General features: G+C 41.8%; 1 protein-coding gene across 3 annotated transcripts in view; it reads right to left on the reverse strand.

Moving 5' to 3' along the window:
- EIF2AK4 (eukaryotic translation initiation factor 2 alpha kinase 4) overlaps window positions 1-21,983 on the reverse strand; it is a 112,876-nt gene that overhangs the window by 89,011 nt on the left and 1,882 nt on the right. For 2 of the 3 annotated variants that reach the window (XM_049897405.1, XM_049897406.1), the window contains exons 2-3: window positions 6,345-6,457; window positions 3,218-3,320 (exon numbers count right to left, since the gene is read on the reverse strand). In XM_049897405.1, the coding sequence (XP_049753362.1) occupies window positions 3,218-3,320; window positions 6,345-6,457 (216 nt within the window). Of the gene's footprint in view, window positions 1-3,217; window positions 3,321-4,255; window positions 4,329-6,344; window positions 6,458-21,983 lie in introns of those variants that run through there. The other variant, XM_049897407.1, reaches the window with a different exon arrangement.

The raw sequence follows: 21,983 nt of genomic DNA on the forward strand, positions 1-21,983 counted from the left end.
TGTATGGGAATGGCTATTAAGGGTCTGGGATAATGGTGCAAGGAACATAAAGATGCATCAGTCTGAGTTTATTAATATGGGCCCACTAAGCACAGATTCTTCAATGTTTCAGCTTGGAAGGTTAGGAAAGGATCTAATAGTTTATTTGGTTGGCTCGCTGAAGCACGGATTATGCAGTGGCCTACACTAAGTCAAGTTGAAGTACCAGACCTGCCTTGGTATACTACAGAAGAAAGTATCCAAAGGCTTAGGGAAACTGGCATGTCAGAGTGGATTTATCAGGTTAGACCCACAGACCCAAACATGAGGTGCCCAGAGGATACATCCTTTACCACAATGTGAGGAACAAATTTGTGAAGAAAGCCCCAGCATCCTTGAAGACTGCTGTGATTGCTATTTTATGTAAGTCAGATTTGATAGTGGGAACTGCCCTAACTGAACTGAGATACCTAACTACGATGGGGCTGATTGGACACCATGGTGATAGGGGCCAAGTGGCAGCACTAAATTGACAAAGACAAGGTGGACACAGTTATGCTAGAGCCAAAACAATAATCAGAATACTCTGACTTGAATGGATTTATGGCATTGGCTACTTAGTCATGGTGTCCCCAGGAATGAAACAGATATGAAGTCTACTAAGTATTTACTTGATCTGTACAAGAGGAAGAATTCTAGGTCAAGTGAAAGTTAGTCTAACTCAAATTACCAGAATAGAGAGTCATGGCCCCTTAGTTAAATCCCTGACTTGAGCCAGTTTACAGAAGCATAACCCTTGAATGAAGGGGAGGCTGGGTCCTCTTGAGGAAGGACACCACTACACTGCAGAATTTGCAGTGTTAATCTTTCTCCCAGCCTTCCCCAAAGGGATCTACGGCCTTTTACAAGAGTAACTGTTCACTGGGGAAAAGGAAATAATCAGACTTTTGGGGGATTACTGGGTGCTGGCTCTGAACTGACACTAATTCCAGGACAGTCAAAACGCTACTGTGGCCCACCAGTCAGAGTGGGGGCATATGAAGGTCAGGCTATTAATGGAGTCTTAGCTCATGTCTGTCTCACAGTAGGTCCAGTGGGTCCCCGAACCCATCCTGTAGTGATTTCCCCAGAATGCATAATTGGAATAGATATACTCAACAACAGGCAGAACCCCCACATTGGATCCCTGAAAAGTGGGGTGAGGGCTATTATGATAGGAAAAGCCAACTGGAAGCCATTAGAACTGCCCCTACCTAGAAAAACAGTAAACCAAAAGCAATATTGCATTCTTGGAGAGGCTGCTGAGATTACTGCCACCATCAAGGACTTGAAGGATGCAAGGGTGGTGATTCCCAGCATATCCCCATTCAACTCGCCTATTTGGCTTGTGCAAAAAACAGATGGATCTTGGAGAACGACAGCGGATTATCGAAAACTTAACCAGAGAGTGACTCCAACTGCAGCTGCTGTTTCATTGCTTGAACAAATTAATACATGTCCTGGTACCTGATATGCAGCTATCGATCCCGCTAATGCTTTTATCTCCATATCTGTTTTGAAGGACCACTGAAGCAGTTTGCCTTCAGCTGGCAAGGCCAACAATACACCTTCATTGTCCTACCTCAGAAGTACATCAACTCTCTAGCCCTGTGTCATAATCTAGACCGCAGAGACCTCATACCATCAAAAGGAAGTGCCGGGAATGGAGGGTGTCCTTTGGAACTGGGGTCCCTGCTCTGAGAAACTCCTAGACCAGGGGAAGAAAGATGACCAGCACCTTCCCCCAGAGCCAACAGAGAGGAAGCCTTCTCCCAGAGATGCCACCCTGAATGTGAACTTCTAGCCTCCTAGACTGTAAGAGAATAAAACTCTGTTAAAGCCATCTACTTGGGGCATTTCTGTTATAGCAGCATTAGATAACTAAGAAATATGGAATACGAGTGAAAAATCATCTGGTCGTTTTGTATGAGGCGAAAGTTACCTTTGGTTATCTTTAATAGGGGTTCAAAATAGACAAGGGAGCCTTGGAGTAGTTACTGGTAACTAGCCCTTACTTAGGAGCCCTGGCAGTGCAATGGTTAAATACTTGGCTGCTAACTGAAAGGTCAGTGGTCCGAACCCTCTAGTGGCTTCACGGGAGATAGGACCTGGCAATCTGCTCCCATAAAGATTTACAGCTTAGGAAACCCTATGGGGCAGTTCTGCTCCTTCATACAGGGTCACTATGAGTCAGAATCGACTTGATGGCATACAACAATAACAGTTCTTACTTAACTCTTCTCAGTTTTTACATGATGGGATAATTAAGCACAAGGGTCTAGGCAAAAACATACTGATTTTACATAAAAGTGAGGAAAAGTCTGGTTTAAGGAAAACAGCAATACTCTGCCCTAGAAACCATCTAGTCTTGACCTCCAGAGAGAGCTCTACAACCCAATGGAAAGCTCATATGTGGAACTTAGTACTGAGCTAAATGTAAATGCTCAGGTACAGAAGGGACACTGAAGGAGCAGAGTATGTCGCTAACTAGTGAGAAGAAAAACAATTAGCTCTTCTGTTATGAAAAGGTAAGGGGTGGCTATGTTTGGTCAGAAATTGCCTGTTTGCAAACATTTTCCAACATGAAAGCTTGAGTCAAGATCAGGTCATAGTGGAGGGGCCAAAGTGTGCAAAAAAATACAGCTAGGTCTACAGTGACTATTTTCAGAAAAAATTTTAAGCATCATTAAAAACCCAAAACCAAACCCATTGCCATTGAGTTGATGCCGACTCATAGCAACCCTACAGGGCAAAGCAGAACTTTTCCAAAGCTGTAAATCTTTACGGAAGCAGACTGCCACATCTTTCTCCCATTCAGTGGCTGGTTGGTTCAAACCGCTGACCTTTCAGTTAGCAGTCAAGTGCTTTAACTACTATGCCACAAGGGCTCCTTATGCAACCATTAGACAGTATTCATGAATTACAAGTTTTAGAGTCTGTACAGATGGCACTAAGCATCATTAGTGCCATCTGTATAGACTCTAAAACTTGTAATTCATAAATACTGGAAGTCAAAGGAATAAAAATAACAATGTGCACCTTTGTAGCTACCAATAAGAAACAAAATATTCTAGTCCAAATTGGATTTGAGGTACACAGGAAAAGCCTTGAAACCAAAGAAAAGGCAGTAGGTAAAAGCTGGTGAATACAATGAGATTTTTACGGTTCTCTTATAATTCCCCAGTTTAGCAAATCTTACCTCCCCACAGTGTTTTTTGGCCAGTTCTTCCAGGCAGGATTTTAACAAATTAACACTTTCATTTGACAGACCTTTGGCATTCTTTAACTCTATTTCAGGGACGCTGGTAAAGAAAAACAAAAAAACAAAAATGAGGCACTTCAGAAAGTATAGCCTGTTTGCAATAACATTTGCTAAGTTCCAAATACTGGGCCTGGAGATTTCATACAGGTCTTATATATGAACCTCTCTATGCCCCAGCAACACTTCCTTTAATCTCAATATTATTTCAACTACATCCCAGCAACCCTAGTTGATACAGTGCTCAGCATGAAGTCATGAGTACCTTGTGGGAGGAAGAGAGCTGGTCAAAGGTCTCACTCTTGGCTGCCAGGAGCTCCATCCCCTAAGTGATCAGCCTTACTGCACTTAAACCTGGTATCCCTGCAATGTTTGTTTATGATTTCAACTTTACAACCTGGTTAAAATTTCCTGTGTTCCCAACATCAATTATTATCTACTGGCTTTGATTTGCCCCAGATTCCGAACTCTGGGTTTCTTTTCCAGCTCTTTGTCTGACCCCAGACTAGTAACTTAACCACGTACTACCTTGTAAGGCAATTCTTGACGCTGGCTTGCACCCCAACATCAACTCACCCAGCTCTGACAGCTCACTGGCTTTGCACTCATTCATGTGCTCCAGCATGGAGCAGCCCACCAATAACTAGGCAAGATGGCACCCCAGCGATGCGTCCAGTATTCCCACAAAATGCTTTATCCCAATCTATGACTAGAAATGCTCACGAACACTCTGCAAACTTCCACTATTCCTCTTCCTCCCCATAGAGCTCGTCTAAGAAACGATATTTTCTGCTCAACAAAACTATATAGCCAGCCCTCATGCTTCTTTTTATTCCCATAACATCCCATAACAACTCACAGAGATTAAATAGGGTTTATTTAATTTTACTAAAGAGAAGGTGACTCATCACTCCCTGCCAAGCATCCCTGAGTCATTCCTGGTCCTCTACCTTAGTGAAGCCTTTACCAGTCACCTACCTATGCATTCTCCCAATACTTCAGTATGACTGACAGGTTGCTGTAATCGTTATCTACTTGGATAGATGGAAATCTGTGGGAAAGTAATTTATATGAGGGAACAGAAACATCATACAGCCCTGAGTCCACGTATGGCTCATGTAACCCAGGATCCCATTTTTCACAGGGGCATCAAGGACTATTTTGTAGAAAAGGAGAGTTCTCCTGCATAATATTATTTCAGAAGGAAAAGGAATGCCACCCCCCACCCAGACAAGCCTTACATCATTATTTTAAAAAATATTAAACAACCATCACATAGCAATATTAACAGAATGGTAAGAAAAATTCATCTACAACACTAATAAATTAACTTTTAATTAACCTAATGTCCTTGCCACATTCATTCCTAATTTCATATACTTGATGCTGTAATATTTACTTTTTAACCTTTTATAAGCATTTCCATGTTGTTTTTGAAAATCATTCCATAATATTTTTTATCAAGTGGACACATCACGGTTCACCTGAACAGTTCTCTAGTGCAGTGATTCTCAAGAGGGGGCGATTTTGTGTTCCGGGGACATCTGGAAAAGTCTAGAGACATTTTGGGTTATTACAGTCTGGGGAAGCGGAGGGTCCTCCTGGCATCTAGTGAATAGTGGCCAGGGACGCTGCTAAGCATCCTACAATGCACACACAGGACAGCCCCTCAAAACAAAGGATTATCTGGCCCCAAATGACAACAGTGCTGAGGTTGACAACCCTGCTCCAGTGCCTGACATCTCGACTGTTTCCAATTTTTTGCTTTTATAAGTAATGCTAAAATTAACATTTTTACACTTACGTCTAAGTTTTTCTTGATTTTGATTTTCCAGAAGAAGAAATATTTTCAATTCTTGAGGCACTTGCACTCCTATTTTCCCCATAAATTTATTTATCCTTTAATTAATTCATCAATTAATTTTAGCCTGCCTATATAAATAAAATAAAATTTTAATTTTTATTTATATACTCTAGGCGTGGTGTTAGGAACAAAAAAGAGTTTACTGTCTTCAAGGCGCTCAGTCTGGACTTGCCTCAATTTTGGTACCCTCCGTCACTTTTTAGGAAACGAAGTCCTTTAACTACCGCCCACTGTGTAAGGCAGTGCTTCCTTTTACCGGCTATTTTCCTTCTCTAAAATCTTCACTGCTTCCCTGCAGAGTAAGCGCAAACCACATCACACGAACTAAGCCAACATGCCTTTCCACATGGAATGTTGGAGGAAAAATTACTCTGCATGTTCATGATACTTCCAGAAAAGAACACTGAGTCCTGCCTGCCAACGCTTTTGCCTAACCAGTGGTTCTCCACCAGAGGTGGCGTTTAGAAATACGTGGGGGCTTTTTGGTCATCTCAGTGACTAGGGAACACTACTGGCATTAGTGGACAGGGGCCTGGGATGCTAGGCACCCTGCAGTGCAAGGAGCAGGCCTGCATAAGGAAGAGTCACTGGCAGTGTGACTGAAAAGCACTGCAATGCTCAGCATTCCTTTGCCTGAGGAAGTAAAAGGTCAGATTCAGCACTGACTTCTAACGCCAATCTCGCTTTATTTTATTTTCATATAGGTGGGACGCAGGGATGGAGGAATGGCTATTTCTTGGTCACCGCATTGGTATTTGGGAAGAGATAAAGGTATGAGCCTAACTTACCACAACGAAACTCAAAGCTCCCTCCCCCCCTTTTTCCCAATCTAACTCTATAACCAAGTATGCGTGCAGTTTAACAGTCACCACACCTTCAGCCTTTTTTCTTCAAGATTTCTCCTATTCCTAATTTATAAAGAACTAAACAAACAAAAGTGAACACGTCAGAGGAAGCAATTAGTCACTGTGTAAAGATCAGTATCTGTGGTGACGGCTTGACAAGTAAAAGCAGGCTTAAAACGAGATATGTTTCATGAAAATGTCTATTGTTGGTGTGTTTTGATGAAGTAAAGGTGCCAGGAAATAGAATTTTAAATGGAGCCGGAGCAGGAAGGAGAAAATAACATTAATTTCAATCTGCTTCTGAGTTGTCAAAACGGGAAACTCAAAGCACATCAAAGCTCTTTACAAAGGTACTCACACATCTGGATAGGTCGGAGGGCATTTAACCCTCAGATCTACTTTCACGTAGACTTCTTCACCAGTGAGGCCTTGGGGGTACAGAACTAAATTTATTTCAGGGGGCTCTTTGACCTAAAAGAGAAAAAGAAAACCATTTTTTTCCTAGAGAGCCAATCAATAAAAATTAAGACAATGATCGCTGTTGTTCAAAAGCTCTGCTTTTTAATTATTATGTGTGATTATGTTTTGTAGAGTTGTTTGTTACATTTTCGTAAAATATGGTTTAAAAACAGAACCTGTGCCAGAGAATGCATTTTCCTTTTTGTGATTATCTAAGCAGTGAACCAAAACGTTCTGCTAGGCTTCCCTTCACTCGAATGTGACTAAGTGCCAAACGTGCTGAGTGCTGTCCTAGTGCCGTGGAGGCTTATGTGCTGCTGTGATGCTGAACAGGCTTTAGCAGGGCTTCCAAAGACACACAGACTAGGAACAAAGGCCTGGTAATCTACTTCCAAGAATCCGCCAGTGACAGCCCTATGAATCACAATGGTCTGATCCATAGCCGATCACAGGGATGGCACAGGACTAGGCAGTATTTTGTTCTGTTGTGTATGGGGTTACCACGAGTAGGGGGCTGACCTGATGGTAGTGAACAATAACAACAACAACAATGGGACCTAGTGGTGGGGGAGAAGGTATTGACACGGGTGGGCCAAGGAAGGCATCTGGAGGAGGGGATTTTTTTTTTTCCTATCACTCTTTTTTTTTTTTAATTGTGCTTTAAGTGAAAGTGTACAAATCAAGTCAGTTTCACATAGAAAAGCTTATATACACCTTGTTATATACTCCTAGCTGCTCTCCCTCTAACGAGACAGCACACTCCTGCTCTCTACCCTGTATTCCCCGTGTCCATTCAACCAGCTCCTGTCCCCCTCTGCCTTCTCATTTCCCCTCCAGGCAGGAGCTGCCCACATAGTCTCACGTGTCTACTTCAGCCAAGAAGCTCACTCCTCACCAGTATCATTTTCTTACAGTCCAGTCCAATCCCTGTTTGAAGAGTTGGCTTTGGGAATGGTTCTATCTAGTCTTGGGCTAACAGAAGGTCCAGGGACCATGACTCGAGGAGGGGATATTTACAGTAAGACTTGAATACTGAGATATTAACAAGTGAAAACCGTTGACGTGGGGAAATCTGATGATGCTTCTAAAATTGCATATACTTTCTATCTACGACTTTTCACCAAATAACCATATACTCTATTGTTCTTTAACTTATTTACATCTACTTTTTACCAAAAAAGATTTGAGGCCGTATATATTCTCCGTATATAACCAAAACTAAGCAGGCCCAGGGAAGAAACACTTACACTTTGCCTGATCAGCAAGGTGGACTCCATCTCCAATTTATAGATAAAGAATCTGGGGCTGATACAGTTTAAGTTGCTTGCCATAGACAGATGGTGACAGAGCTGGAAATCAAATCCAACTTTGACTCTAAAACCTGTTTCTTTTTTATAATCACTCTGCCTTGTGAATAAAACGCCAATCCTGAGAGTTAGCACGCGGCAGTGACTGAGGCTTCACTCTTGTTATGGCTTGGTCACTGGACATTTCTTATGTTTGGACAATGCCTGGACATTTGTTATGAATGTTTAGGCCGCCAGGGCAAAAAGAGAAACATCTGTTTTGAATGTCCAGAAAGGATAAAATCATGAACATGAAAACTCCTTAGGGGCAACAAAGTACTTGCCAACACTAAATGATAACAGAAATTTACAACATGGAAACTTACATACGGTGCCTGAATACACTTATGTACATCAACTATGTACATAATACATGCAAAGGCCGTTTTTACATGGCTGTTTATAATAATCCTTGATAAAGGCTGTGAGTACTCTAGCAAAGCACAATTCAATGAGCATGGTCCTGAGGAGGGTTAGACACTCCAGGTCCCGGGGCCTCTCATCCACTCGCTCACCCATCGCACAGGAGTCGCCCACGCTTACTGAGCCCTGACCCTGCATCAGGCACTGCGCCGAGTACCCAGAAATAAGAAAAACAGACATGGTTCTGGCAGTCACAGAACTTTCAGTCTGGTAGGGGAAAACGAACATAATAAATATGTAACTGTAAATTTAGAAAGTGCTGTTGAAGCTATGACTGAGAGGATGGTCAGGGGTGGGGGTGTGAAGGAAACTACTCAGATGTGGTTTTCTAGGAAGGCCTATCTGAGCATGCAGCATTTGAGCTGAGACAAGCCAGAAACAGGGCATTCCAGACAAGGGAAGAGCGAGTAAATAGGTTCAAAAGTGAGTAAGAGACTGGTGTATTCCAAAACCAAAAGGAGGCCATTGTGCCTGGAACATCTGAGCCCAAGTAAAGCAGGCGAATTAGGAAGTGGCCAGATCGCACAGCACCTCGTCAGCCAGGTGAGATATCTGGACTTTAAACCAAGCAGAAAGCCATGGCAGGATTTTAAGGTGGGAATGATAATGATCTACGTTTTAAAAGATCACTCTGTAGTAATGGTTGCCCAATACGATGAATGCAATCAATGTCACAGAATTGTATATGTAAAAATTACTGAACTGGCAAATGTTTTGTTATATCCATTTGTCACACATACACAAAAGATCGCTTTGGCTGCCGAGTAAAGAATAAATGTGGAAGGGCAAGAGCAGATGTCAAAAGCTGTTGTAATATAGCCTGCGTTGGTGGCCAAGGAAACAGAGAAGAAGGCACATTGGAGGCATGTTTTAGGGATAGAGATGGCAAGATCTGCCAAATGGGTTAGATGCGGGTAGTGAAAATGAAAGAACCAAGGATGACTCAGGTTTCTGGCTTGAATATTTGCTGTTGATGGCAATTACCAAGATGGGGGAAGACCAGAAGTGTTCAGTTTTGGTCATATTGAGGCTGTAATACCTGTGAGTCAATCATCCCAGTGGGAATACTAACTGTTGGATACATGAGCCTTAAGTCTGAGAAGCTTTAGATGGAGACAGAAAGTTGGGATTTGTTGGTGGAGAATTTATATTTAAGCTAAGGGGTTAGATGTGATCTAATAAGAAGGTAGAAAGGGGGCCAGGACTAAGTCCCAGGGCACTCCAACACTTAGAAGTTGGACAGAGGATGAAAAGCTGACCAAGAGAGCTAACCATGGGGGAGGAAAACATAAAGGAGGTGTCTTGTCACAGAAGCTCCTTAGGGTTGAGTAGGATGAGGACAGAAAGCACCCACTGGCTTGGGTAACAGGACAACACGAGTTCAGTGGGTGAACCTCAGCGTGTTGAGGAGTGAACATCAGGTGAGGAAGTGGAATCAGTAAGTCTAGACAACTCCTTCAAGAAGGTTTGGGTTTCAGTATTAAAGAGAGGAGGGAGGAGAACAGAGAATGGGGCCATAGACTGAGAAGGATGTGAAATCAAGGGCACAATGTGTTTTGCGTTTTGTTTAAAGGCGGGAGATACTAGAGCACATGAGGATATTGACAGGAATGTTAAGGAGGAGAGGGAAATATACAAATTTAGGATCTGAAGCAGCTAAACACTTCACAGGGCAGAAGGTGATGGATGCCAGGCACAGGAGATGAATTGGACTTTGATAGGAGGAAGGACCCTTCTTCTAGAGTAAGAGAAGTCCCCAAACCAGTTGTCTTGGAGTCAGTTCTGACTCATGGTGGCCCTATGTGTATCAGAATAGAACTGTGCTCCACAAGGTTTACAATGGCTGATTTTTTGGAAGTAGATCACTGGGCCTCTCTTCCAAGATGCCTCTGGATAAACTTCCAACCTTCTGGTTAGCAGCCAAGTGCGTTAAACATTTGCACCACCTGAAGTCCTGCTAAGAGGAGGACAGGAGAAGGAAAAAAAGCAGATGTTGAGGCTGGTGGGTTTCCCCAGAGGAGCCTCAAAAGGGTGAGAATAAGACTAAACTAACAGGGCTTCAGGCCTCCTGTTCTCTCTTCAACCAGAACAGCCCAGCTTTTATCTGCTTTATATACAAGACAGAATTTAGCAAACAAAGCATTTAGTTGCTATTATGGATTGAACTGTGGCCCCCCCACCCCAAAATGTGTGTCAACTCTGCTAGGCTGCATTGTGTGGTTGTCCTCTATTTTGCGATCTAATGTAATTATCCTTTGTGTTATCAATCCTATGATATTAATGAGGTGAGACACAATTTACACGATTAGGTTGTATCTTGAGTCAATCTCTTTGGAGATATAAAAGAGAAAAGCGAGCAGAGAGGGGAACCTGACTACCACCAAGAAAGAACAGCTGGCAACAGATCCTTTGGACCCAGGATTCCTATGCTGACTGAGAAGCTCCTAGACCCAGGGAAAGACTGAAATCAAGACATAAGTAGATCTCCAAGGAACACTGGGCCCACAGGTGTTGAAAGGAGACAGGGACTTTCCTCCACAGCAGACAGAGAGAGAAAGCCTTCCATCAGAGCCCGCACTCTGCATTCGGACTTCTAGCCTCCTAAACTGTGACAGAATAAATGTCTGCTTGTTAAAGCCATCTGCTTGTGGTATTTCTGTTATAGCTGCACTAGCTTACTAGGACAGTTGCTAGGACGGCTTGAATATTTAGTTGCCAAGAAAAAGACGAAAAACTACTGCCTTGATGGTCTCCTTAAATAGCCACTCTTTCAGCCACTTAAAAACTTTTTACTATGGAAATTTTCAAACAAAAACAAACAATAATATAACGAACTCTATATGTCCATTGACCAGCTTCGACAATTATCAGTTTAAGACAAATCTTGTTTATCTATATGCCACTCCTGCCCCCAACCACCACTTCGGATTATTCTGAAGTAAATCTTATCAGCCAGTCTTGGCCCGTTACTGTTATTTGTTTCCTGACAACAGTCCAGCGAAGTCCGGAGGTTATATATCTCCATATATGAGAGGCAAAAACTGAGAGAAAGACAAAACTTTACCAGTGCCTTCTACACCAGATCAAATCTCTGCAGGTCTTCTCATTTCACAGGCCACAAAATTTGGAGATACTTACAATCACCAACTTATAATTTTATCAAGGAAAAAAAAATATATGTGTGTGTGTGTGTGTGTGTATACAGCCCACCTCTCTTTTACTGTATATATGACTTTACAAGATACCGTATATTTTAATACTGAAACCAGAAGGATGGACATAATCTCAGAATAAAGTGCTGTCTTATTTTGGGAAGGGTCAACTTATCTTGTATGAATACATCTTCACTCACCCGTTATTCTCCCTTTAATTTTCTCATTTTGTAGTTGACGATTAAAAGCTTTATTTCAGAACAACAAATGGGAAGAGTGCTCAAAGTTCACGCTGACTGACAGCTTAAAAGAGGCAAAGTAACGAGGAGGTAAGAAAATAGCGGAAATGTCATACGGATGGTTTTCTTAACATAAGACGTTCAAGACCCAGCAGGTCCAATGTGAAAGATGTTAAAATGCAAGCACTTCACCTAGGAGTAATGGCAGATCTTCTGGTTTTGTCACAAAATTAGAGTAGCTCTTTACAATTGGCACCTCGGAAGAAAGGCCTGGCAATCTACTTCCAAAAAATCAGCTGTTGAAAATCCTGTGGAGTATAAGGCTACTCTGACGCACATGAGGCACCAGGAGTCAGAATCGACGGGACAGCGGCTGGTTTTTCTAAAGCTGGAAGGAGCAGGAAACACGTGAATATAAGAAGTAGAAGCATGGTTATCAGTAACCTGTACAAGTAAAACCTACAAGTGTAAATGGAAGGATAGGCTTTCTTGGGCCCAGTATAGAAATAAACTTGCAACACACAGATAACATATGGCCACATGAGGTGAGTTGTCTCTGCATATGCAAGGTGACAAATCTGGTGTAACATTCTCTTTTGTCTTTATGTAGGAAGTGAAGTGTGTACCTGAACGTACTTGGGAAACAGTATGGGGAGGCCACGACTATATGTCCAGTCACTGGAACTGAAAACAAGCTTCAGGGAACAGTGGCCTACTAGGGACAACATATTTTGAAGATATTCTTTACCAAAGGGAATGCTTAACGAAGCAGACTGAGCCCAGGGAAGGAGACCTTCAAATGCTCAGCTCTCTCAGCCAGCCCCTGGAACCACATTCCCTTGGTGGGGAGGACTGATGTGTAGAACATTGGGGCTATCGCTAGAAGGACCTAAATGAGAAGAGCTAACATTGTGAGAACAGTCCTGGGTTGGACCGGCCACAGACCATCATGCAGGCCTCGTGTTCCAGTAACTCCTGCAGCTGAGCAACACTAGCAGGACAGCAGTGATAATGGCAGTGAGTCTAAGCAGTGTCAAAACAAACTCTTAGGAGAGGAAAGAGTTTTGGAGCAAAGTGAAGAGACTCCTACATGCATAAAAATTTCAGCTTTAGAAGACACACAAATCTAGTGGTGGTGGCTTGGAAGCAACAGACCTATGGCACCAAGGACTGATAAGTGGTTGGACACAAACCCAACAACTTGTCCAGATCCAAGTACCAAGTGAGGCCGACCCAAAGTAAGAACAGCAGGACACTGAAGTTACCAGGCTGACTGGCTACTTTAAAGACCCTTATCTTTGGCAGATAGAGTTTTAATTGGTCCTGAGTAATATTCCTCTCCACAGGGCAAAGAGCTTGAGGGATTTCTCAGCCAAGAGTATTAACTGTTCTCCAATATCTATCTTCCATCATATTTCTTAGCAATTGTTGTTGTTGTTAGGTGCCGTCGAGTCGGTTCTGACTCATAGCTACCCTACGTACCACAGAACAAAACGTTGCCCAGTCCTGTGCCATGCTCACAAGCGTTGTAATACTTGAGCCCATTTTTTTTTTTAATAATTTTTTTTGTGCTTTAAGTGAAAGTTTACAAATCAAGTCAGTCTCTCACACAAAAACCCATAAACACCTTGCTACACACTCCCAGTTACTCTCCCCCTAATGAGACAGCCTTCTCTCTCCCTCCACTCTCTCTTTTCGTGTCCATTTCGCCAGCTTCTAAATCCCTCCACCCTCTCATCTCCCCTCCAGGCAGGAGATGCCAACATAGTCTCAAGTGTCCACCTGATTCAAGAAGCTCACTCCTCACCAGCATCCCTCTCCAACCCATTGTCCGGTCCAATTCATGTCTAAAGAGTTGGCTTCGGGAATGGTTCCTGTCCTGGGCCAACAGAAGGGCTGGGGGCCATGACCACCGAGGTCCTTCCAGGCTCAGTCAGACCATTAAGTCTGGTGTTTTCACGAGAATTTGGGGTCTGCATCCTACTGCTCTCCTGCCCCCTCAGGGGTTCTCTGTTGTGTTCCCTGTCAGGGCAGTCGTCGGTTGTAGCCGGGCACCATCTAGTTCTTCTGGTCTCAGGATGATGTAGACTCTGGTTCATGTGGCCCTTTGCTTCAGCCCATTCTTGGAGCCACTCTGTCAATACACCTCGTTGAGGGTCTTCCTTTTTTTCCACTGACCCTGTACTTTACCAACCATGATGTTCTTCTCCATGGACTCGTCCCTCCTGATAACATGTCTAAAGTATATGAGACAAAGTCTAGCCATCCTTGCTTCTAAGGAGCATGCTGGTTGTACTTCTTCCAAAACAGATTTGTTCATTCTTTTCGCAGTCCATGGTATATTCAATATTCTTTGCCAACACCACAATTCCGAGGTGTCAATTCTTCTTTGCTCTTCCTTATTCACTGTCCAGCCTTCACATGCATACGATGCGATTGAAAATACAATGGTTTGGGTCAGGCACACCTTAGTCTTCAAGGTGACATCTTTGCTTTTCAACACTTTAAAGAGGTCCTTCGCAGCAGATTTACCCAATGCAATGTGTCCTTTGATTTCTTGACTGCTGCTTCCATGGCTGTTGATTGTAGATACAGTAAAATGAAATCTTAGCAACAGAATCCTTGATTTTTTAGCTGGATACATTTCCCAGACTCATTTGCACCTGGGCATTAGATTGCGGCCATGTCACTGGACTAATTCCTGGCCAATAAGGCATATGAAGAGATATCAAATCCAACTTCCAGGAAATGACCTTAAAGAGAAGGGATACAACTTCTTTGTCCCCTTCTCCTTCCAGCTGGCTAGAAAACTGATGTGATGGCTGGAGTTGAGACAGCCATTTTGGACCAGGAGGGGCACATTAAGGATGGTGGAACAGCAAGATATAAGTCCAAATTCCAGACTTTTACATGAAAGGCAAGAAAAAAAAAAAAAAAAACTTAGTTGTTATTTTAAGTTTTCTGTCATATGCAGTCAAACAATCCTAGCCAATATAGGCACACTTTAAAAAAAAAAAAAAAAAGACACTCAAGGAATAGCGTCCTCAGAAAAAAGAACAAACTATTTGCCAGGCTTTTCTTTAGCAAACTGAAAGGTTCCCAAACGTGTAAAGAGGCTTTTATGCAAGACATGCTTAGAATACAGAGCATTTACTCACATTAAGTCAATCAAGGATTCCTGGAGCTGAACAAAGGCTTGATTAAAAAACAGTTTCACCACCCAAATACACTGGGGATGGAGTGGGGTAGGGTCTCCTTCATGCATTTAGAAGACAAGTGGGCACTAGATTTTTGTGGCTGATAAAATTTTTGAGTTAACCTGCACAATAATGAATTCTTAGAATATCTGCAGGCAAATAAACACAAAGTAAGGGGTAACCAAAAATTTTTTGAGTGCACCAAAGGAGAAGAAAACACAACGCAAAGTGTATCAGCTATAAAATATACAAAGTTGTGTATGAGAAAAAGCGAATTGGTTTTGAAAACTGAAAATGCAAGTGACACGAATAAGCAGCAACGGATAGAAGGCTGTATATTGCTATAGTGAGATATGAATTAAATTTGCATCTTAGTGGAGTCACGAAGGGGAATACTCCCCTGACCTGTTATAAAACAGCCAGATAAATTCTCCAGCATATAAAAGCAATGGGGTGATACAAACTCAGCCCTAGAACACAGGAGAGACAATGCTCTTTGAAACTCTTTCCAAAAAAATAAAAAAAGCATCAGCTCTTCAAGGAAGAGAAAGAGTCAAGGATCTTAAACTCCCCCAAAGAATGAGGAACTCCACCTTGGAGGCCCTCCTCTCAGCGCAGTGCACTCCCACCCGGAGGAACCTCCAGAAGGCAGCGCTGTCAGAAATCCGCAGGCTCAGTCCGAATCTGCTTTTCTCAGACGCAGCCTACCACTTGCCTCAACAAAACAAGCTGTTTTAAGCACGTGCCTACTTCTGTTAAATTCTTTAGTAACGGGCAAGACTGTTAAAAACTGAGAATTTTATCAGCCATTTCAAGTTCAAAGGCTGAAGCCTATGGGGTCAATGATCAAGCCCCATGATTAAACCCTGGTTTACAAGACAAGCAGCAGGGTGGGGATGAGATTTGGGAAATTAATTGAAAACATCACACAATGAAAATCACTTGCCAGGGGTTTGGTCTAGAACTCTGCTAATCATGTCCTCCTTGAATTCTGATGGCAAGGTTTTGCTCTGTGGCCTCGTTTTTCACCTGCTTCAGGCCTCCCCATATTTTGTAACATGGGGAAGAAACTAACCTTTACTTCTAGATTGTGTGAAAATACAAACAATCTAGAAATAAAGGAACATGTGCAAGACAGATAATGTGGTCAGGCCTTTGGTTTTCTTAACTCTGGGAAGATGCTGTTATGGATTGAATTGTGCTCCCCCAAAATATCTGTCAACTTGGCTGGGCCATGACCCCCAGACTGTGTGACTGTCCACCATTTTATCATCTCATGTGACTTTCCTATGCATTATAAATCCTCTCTCTATGATCTACAAGATTAGGTTGTGTTTTAAGTCAATCTCTTCTGATATATAAAAGAGAGAAGCCAGCAGAGACGGGGGACCTCATTACCACCAAGCAAGAAGAACCAGGAGAAGACTGATGACAAGGACCTTCCTCCAGAGCTGACAGACAGAGAAAGTCTTCCCATGGAGCTAATGCCCTGAACTTGGACTTCCAGCCTACTGGACTGTGAGAAAATAAATTTCTGTTTGTTGAGGCCATCCACTTGTGGTATTTCTGTTGTAGCAGCACGAGATAACTAGGACAGATGCCAAAAATAAAAAAGCGGATAGGAAAAGCTCAGAAACATGCTAACAGTAAAAACTCAGAAAATGGAAACTAGATAATAGCTCTACATTTCATGTTAAATGCCTTAATTACTGATTTCCCCCACACCGCCTTTTCTAAAAATGAACGCTTTCTGTAACTGATCTTGTAAAATCACCAAAGTCACCGTCTTCTGTTCTCAAGTGCCCTATTTGCCTATTTGTCATGCTGGTGAGAATTAAGAAATGCCAGGTTCCTTAAAGTTTAATAACCTACGGCTTCATTTTAAATAGGCTTTAAAATATCCAGAATATGAATTCTTGCCAAATTAAATAGATGTAATGTTCTTCCAATAAAAACACCAGAATTTTTTAAACTAGGTAAGGTGATTCTGAAATTCATATGAAAAAACTAACGTAAAACTTGCCGTTAGGTGTTGTCCAGTCAGTTTCGACTCATAGTGACCCTGTGTACAACAGAAGGAAACACTGCCCTGTCCCGCATCATCCTCACAATCGTTGTTATGCTTGAGCCTATTATTGTAGCCACTGTGTCCATCTATCTTGTTGAGGGTCTTCCTCTTTTTCACTCACCCTCTACTTTACCAAGCATGATGTCCTTCTCCAGGGACTGGTCCCTCCAGATAACATGTCCAATGTATATGAGATGAAGTCTCACTACGCTTGCTTCTAAGGAGCATTCTAGCTGTACTTCTTCTAAGACAGGTTTGTTTGTTCTTTTGGCAGTCCACAGTATATTCAATATTCTTTGCCAGCATCATAATTCAACGGCGTCAATTCTTCTTCCGTCTTCCTTATTCATTGTCCAGCTTTCACATGCATCTGAGGTGACTGAAAACACTGTGCCACAGATCAGGCACACCTTAGTCTTCGAGGTGATGTTTTTGCTTTTTAGCACTTTATTTTCTTTCCTTTATTAATCAGAAACTTTTTTTTTTTTATTGTACTTTAGATGAAGGTTTACAGAACAAACTAGTTTCTCATTAAACAGTCAGTAAACATATTGTTTTATGACACTGGTTAACAACCCCATGATATGTCAACACTCTCCCTTCTCAACCTTAGGTTCCGTATTACCAGCCTTCTTGTTTCCTCCTGCCTCCTAGTCCTTGCCCCTGGGCTGGTGTGCCCCTTAGTCTTATTTTGTTTTATGGGCCTGTCCACTCTTTGGCTGAAGGGTGAACCTCAGAAGCAACTTCATTACTGAGCTGAAAGGTTGTCCCTGGGCCATACTCTCAGGGTTTCTCCATCTCCGTCAGGCCAGCAAGTCTGGTCTTTCTTTTTCAGTTAGAATTTTGTTCCACATTTTTCTCCAGCTCAGTCCGGGACCCTCTCTTGTGATCCCTGTCAGAGCAGTCAGTGGTGCTAGCTGGGCACCATCTAGCTGTGCTGGACTCAGTCTGGTGTAGGCCGTGGTAGATGTAGTCCATTAGTCCTTTGGACTAATATTTCCCTTGTACGCTTCTTAATACTTTAAAGAGATCTTTTGCAGCAGATTCGCCCAATGCAATGCATCTTTTGACTTCTTGACTGCTGCTTCCATGGGTGTTGATTGTGGATCCATGTAAAATGAAATCTTTGACAACTTCAGTCTTTTCTCCATTTATCATCATATTGTTTATTGGTCCAGTTGTCAGGATTTTTGTTTTCTTTATGTTGAGGTGTAACCCACACTGAAGGCCGTGGCCTTTGATTTTCTTCAGAAAGTGCTTCAAGTCCTCTTCACTTTCACCAAGCAAGGTAGTGTCAACTGCATATTGCAGGTTGTTAATGAGTCTGCCTCTAATGCTGATGCCCCATTCTTCCTCATACAGTTCAGTTTCTTGGATTATTTGAACAGCATACAAATTGAATATGTATGGTGAAAGGATACAACCTTGATGCACACCTTTCCTGATTTTAAACCATACTGTATCCCCTTGTTCTGTTCGAATAACTGCATCTTGATCTATGTACAGGTTCTTCATAAACACAACTAAGTGTTCTGGAATTTCTGTTCTTCCTAATGTTATCCATAATTTGTTATGATCCACACAGTTGAATTTCTTTGCTTATCAGCCAAGATCTATCTGACATCAGCAACAATATCCCTTGTTCCACGTCCTCCTCTGAATTCAGTTTGAACTTCTCGTAGTCCCCTGTCAATGTGCTGCTGCAACCACTTTTGAATTATATTTTGCAAATTTTTACTTGCACGTGATATTAATGATATTGTTCAATAATTTCTGCATTCTGTTGGATCACCTTTCTTTGGAATGGGCACACATGGATCTCCTGTAGTAGGTTGACCAGGTAGCTCTCTTCCAAATTTCTTGGCATAGACAAGTGAGCAACTTCAGCAGTGCATCCCTTTGTTGAAACATCTCAATTGGTATTCATTCAATTCCTGGGGCCTTGTTTTTTGCCAATGTCTTCAGTGCAGCTTTGACTTATTTCTTCAGTACCATCAGTTCTTGATCATATGCTACCTCCTGAAATGGTTGAACGTTGACCAATTCCTTTTGGTACAGTGACTCTGTGTATTCCTTCCATCTTCTTTTGATGCTTCCTGTGTCATTCAATATTTTCCCCATAGAATTGTTCAACATTGCAACTTGAGGCTTGAATTTTTTTTCAATTCTTTCAGCTTGAGAAATGCCAAGCATGTACTTCCCTTGGGGCCCTGGTGGTGCAGTAGTTAAGTGTTCAGCTGTTAAAAAAAAGGTCAGAGTTCAAATCTACCAGCTGCTCCTTATAAAGTCTATGGGGCAGTTCTACTCTGTCCCACAGTGTTGCTATGAGTTGGAATTGGCTGAACGACAATGCGTTTGGTTTTGGGTACTTCCCTTTTGGGTTTCCAACTCCAGATTTTTGCACATTTCATTATAATACGTTGCCCCATTGGGAACAAGGGAGAATGAAGAAAACCAAAGACACAAGGGAAAGATTAGTCCAAAGGACTAACGGACCACAACTACCACAGCCTCCACCAGACTGAGTCCAGTACAACTAGATGTTACCCGGCTACCACCACCAACTACTCTGACAGGGATTATAACAGAGGGTCCTGGACAGAGCCAGAGAAAAATGTAGAACAAAATTCTAACTCACAAAAAAAGACTAGACTTACTGGTCTGACAGAGACTGCAAAAACACTGAGAGTATGGCTCCCAGACACCCTTTTAGCTCAGTAATGAAGTAACTCCTCAGGTTTCCCCCAGCCAAAGATTGGGCAGGCCCATAAAATAAAACGAGATAAAGGGGCACACCAGCCCAGGGGCAAGGACTAGAAGGCAGGGAGAACGTTGCCATGTCATGGGGTTGGTAACCAATGTCACAAAACAGTATGAATACTATTTAATGAGAAGCTAGTTTGTTCTGTAAACCTTCATTTAAAATACAAAAAAACAAAAAACAACTTTTCGAGCTGGCCTTTGAAATCTTCTGTTCAGCTCTTTTACTTCATAAAATGAGGAAACTGAAGATTTTTACCAACTTCTACAGTCTGAAATTGATCAAACATGCAATCAAGATGCATTGATAATTACTGGTGACTGGAATGTGAGAGCCGGAAAAAAGAAGGATCGGTGGTCGGAAAATACAGTCTGGGTGATAGAAACAATGCGGGAGATCCCATGATAGAATTCTGCAAGACCAATGACTTATTCATTGCAACACTAGGGCTCCTAATGGTACTTAAATAGTAATGGGATAGAAAAGAGAGTCAAGAAATAGATTAAAACAATATTATTTCATTCAATAACAATTTTTGAGAGCTTCATGCTAGGTGCTGAGAACACAGGAGTGAACAAACACATGTCCCCAAGAAGCTAGCAATCTCAGATAATGTAAAGGTAGGATTTCAAATTAGTAGTGGAAAAGATTGAAAAACTTAATCAAGTGTGTTTGTCTAGCTGGTTAACTGGGGTTAGGGGCAACAGATTCATAATTAGATGGAGCTAAGAATGTAAAAAAAAAAAAGAAGCTATTTCAATACTTATAGTGAGTCCCCAGGTTATAAACACTGGACTTAGGGACAACTAGTATTTGTCCTTTAATGTGATGTACACTTGTCCTCACTTTGAAACCACTGAACCAACCCCCTACTCGCAACAAATTCTTCATCACAATCACCTTCACTTCCTGAACCTCCAGCTTTTAAATCACTGAAAAGGCTTTGAGCCTTTTCTCACACTAACCAAAATCCGTTGCCTTTGAGTTGATTCTGACTCATAGCGACCCTCTAGGGTAGCGTAGAACTGCCCCATAGCTTTCCAAGGAGTGGCTGGTGGACTGGAACTGCTGATCTTTTGGTTAGCAGCAGAACCCTTAAGCACTGCCCTACCAGGGCTCTGTCTCGTACTAAAGTAAGACTAAAAAAGAAGCGTATGCATGTGTTCTGACTTACCTACGAATTTGACTTAAAGACACACACTTAGGAACAGATCTCGTTCATAACCTGGAAACTGCCTGTATTTGATTAAAGTTTAAAAATGAAGTCATGAAAGAAAAGAAAATCTCAGCAATTAATTTTTTGATAACTTTAGACAAGAGAAGTCTTTTCTAAAAAGAAATAAAACCACAGGGACCATAAAACAGAAAACAGGTCAATTTGACTATACCAACCAAAAAACCCATTGCTGTTGAGTCGATTCTGACTCATAGTGACCCTATAAGACAAAGTAGAACTGCCACAGTGTTTCCAAGGAGCGCCTAGTAGATTTGAACTGCCAGCCTTTTGGTTAGCAGCCACAGCTCTTAACCACCACACCACCAGAGTTTCCAAAATTTGACTATATTAAAAATGCATAAATCACATAAATATCAAAATGCACATGGTTAATTAAACCAAAAAAAAACAAACCCACTGCCTTCGAGTTGATTCTGACTCATAGCGACCCTACAGGACAGAGTAGAACTGCCCCATACAGTTTCCAAGGAGAGTCTGTTAATTAGGGAGAAATAGCTGCACTATGACTCAAAATGTTAATTTTCTTAATATATAAATAGCTCTTACAAATGAATAAGAAAAAAAGCCAGTACCGTAGAAAATAGACTAAGAGCATGAACAGATTCACAGAAAAAGAAAAATCCATGACTTCCAAAGATGGTCTACATAATTTACAACTGAATAAACACACATTAAAATGAGATATGTCTCATCTATTTACTGGTGAAGATGAAAAAGCCTGACATAGCAATGTTAGTGAAGATGTGGGAAAACAAGCACTCTCATACACTATTGGTAGGCCCAGAGACGGAGCAGGCTTTTTGGAGGAAAATTTGCAATAGCTTTCAAAATAGAAATGTGCAGAGCCTTTGCTGAAATGGAAAGCTTGCCAAGACAATTAGTTGATAATAACTTTGTAACTATATGGAAAATCATATTATAAACCACTGGGGTCCAAACATGTTTAATGTATAAAATAATTTTTAGTATATACCCCAAAATGTTTAGTTATTTCTAAATAATATACCTGAGCTACTAAATGAAATCTACATTATAACACATCCCCCCAAAAGAAGTTTAAAAATCTGACCCGAGTTTACCGGGGGCAAATTTGGCCTGAACTGACATGAGGCTAT

Source organism: Elephas maximus, chromosome 10 (genome assembly GCF_024166365.1).
Source record: "Elephas maximus indicus isolate mEleMax1 chromosome 10, mEleMax1 primary haplotype, whole genome shotgun sequence".
NCBI lineage: Eukaryota > Metazoa > Chordata > Mammalia > Proboscidea > Elephantidae > Elephas > Elephas maximus.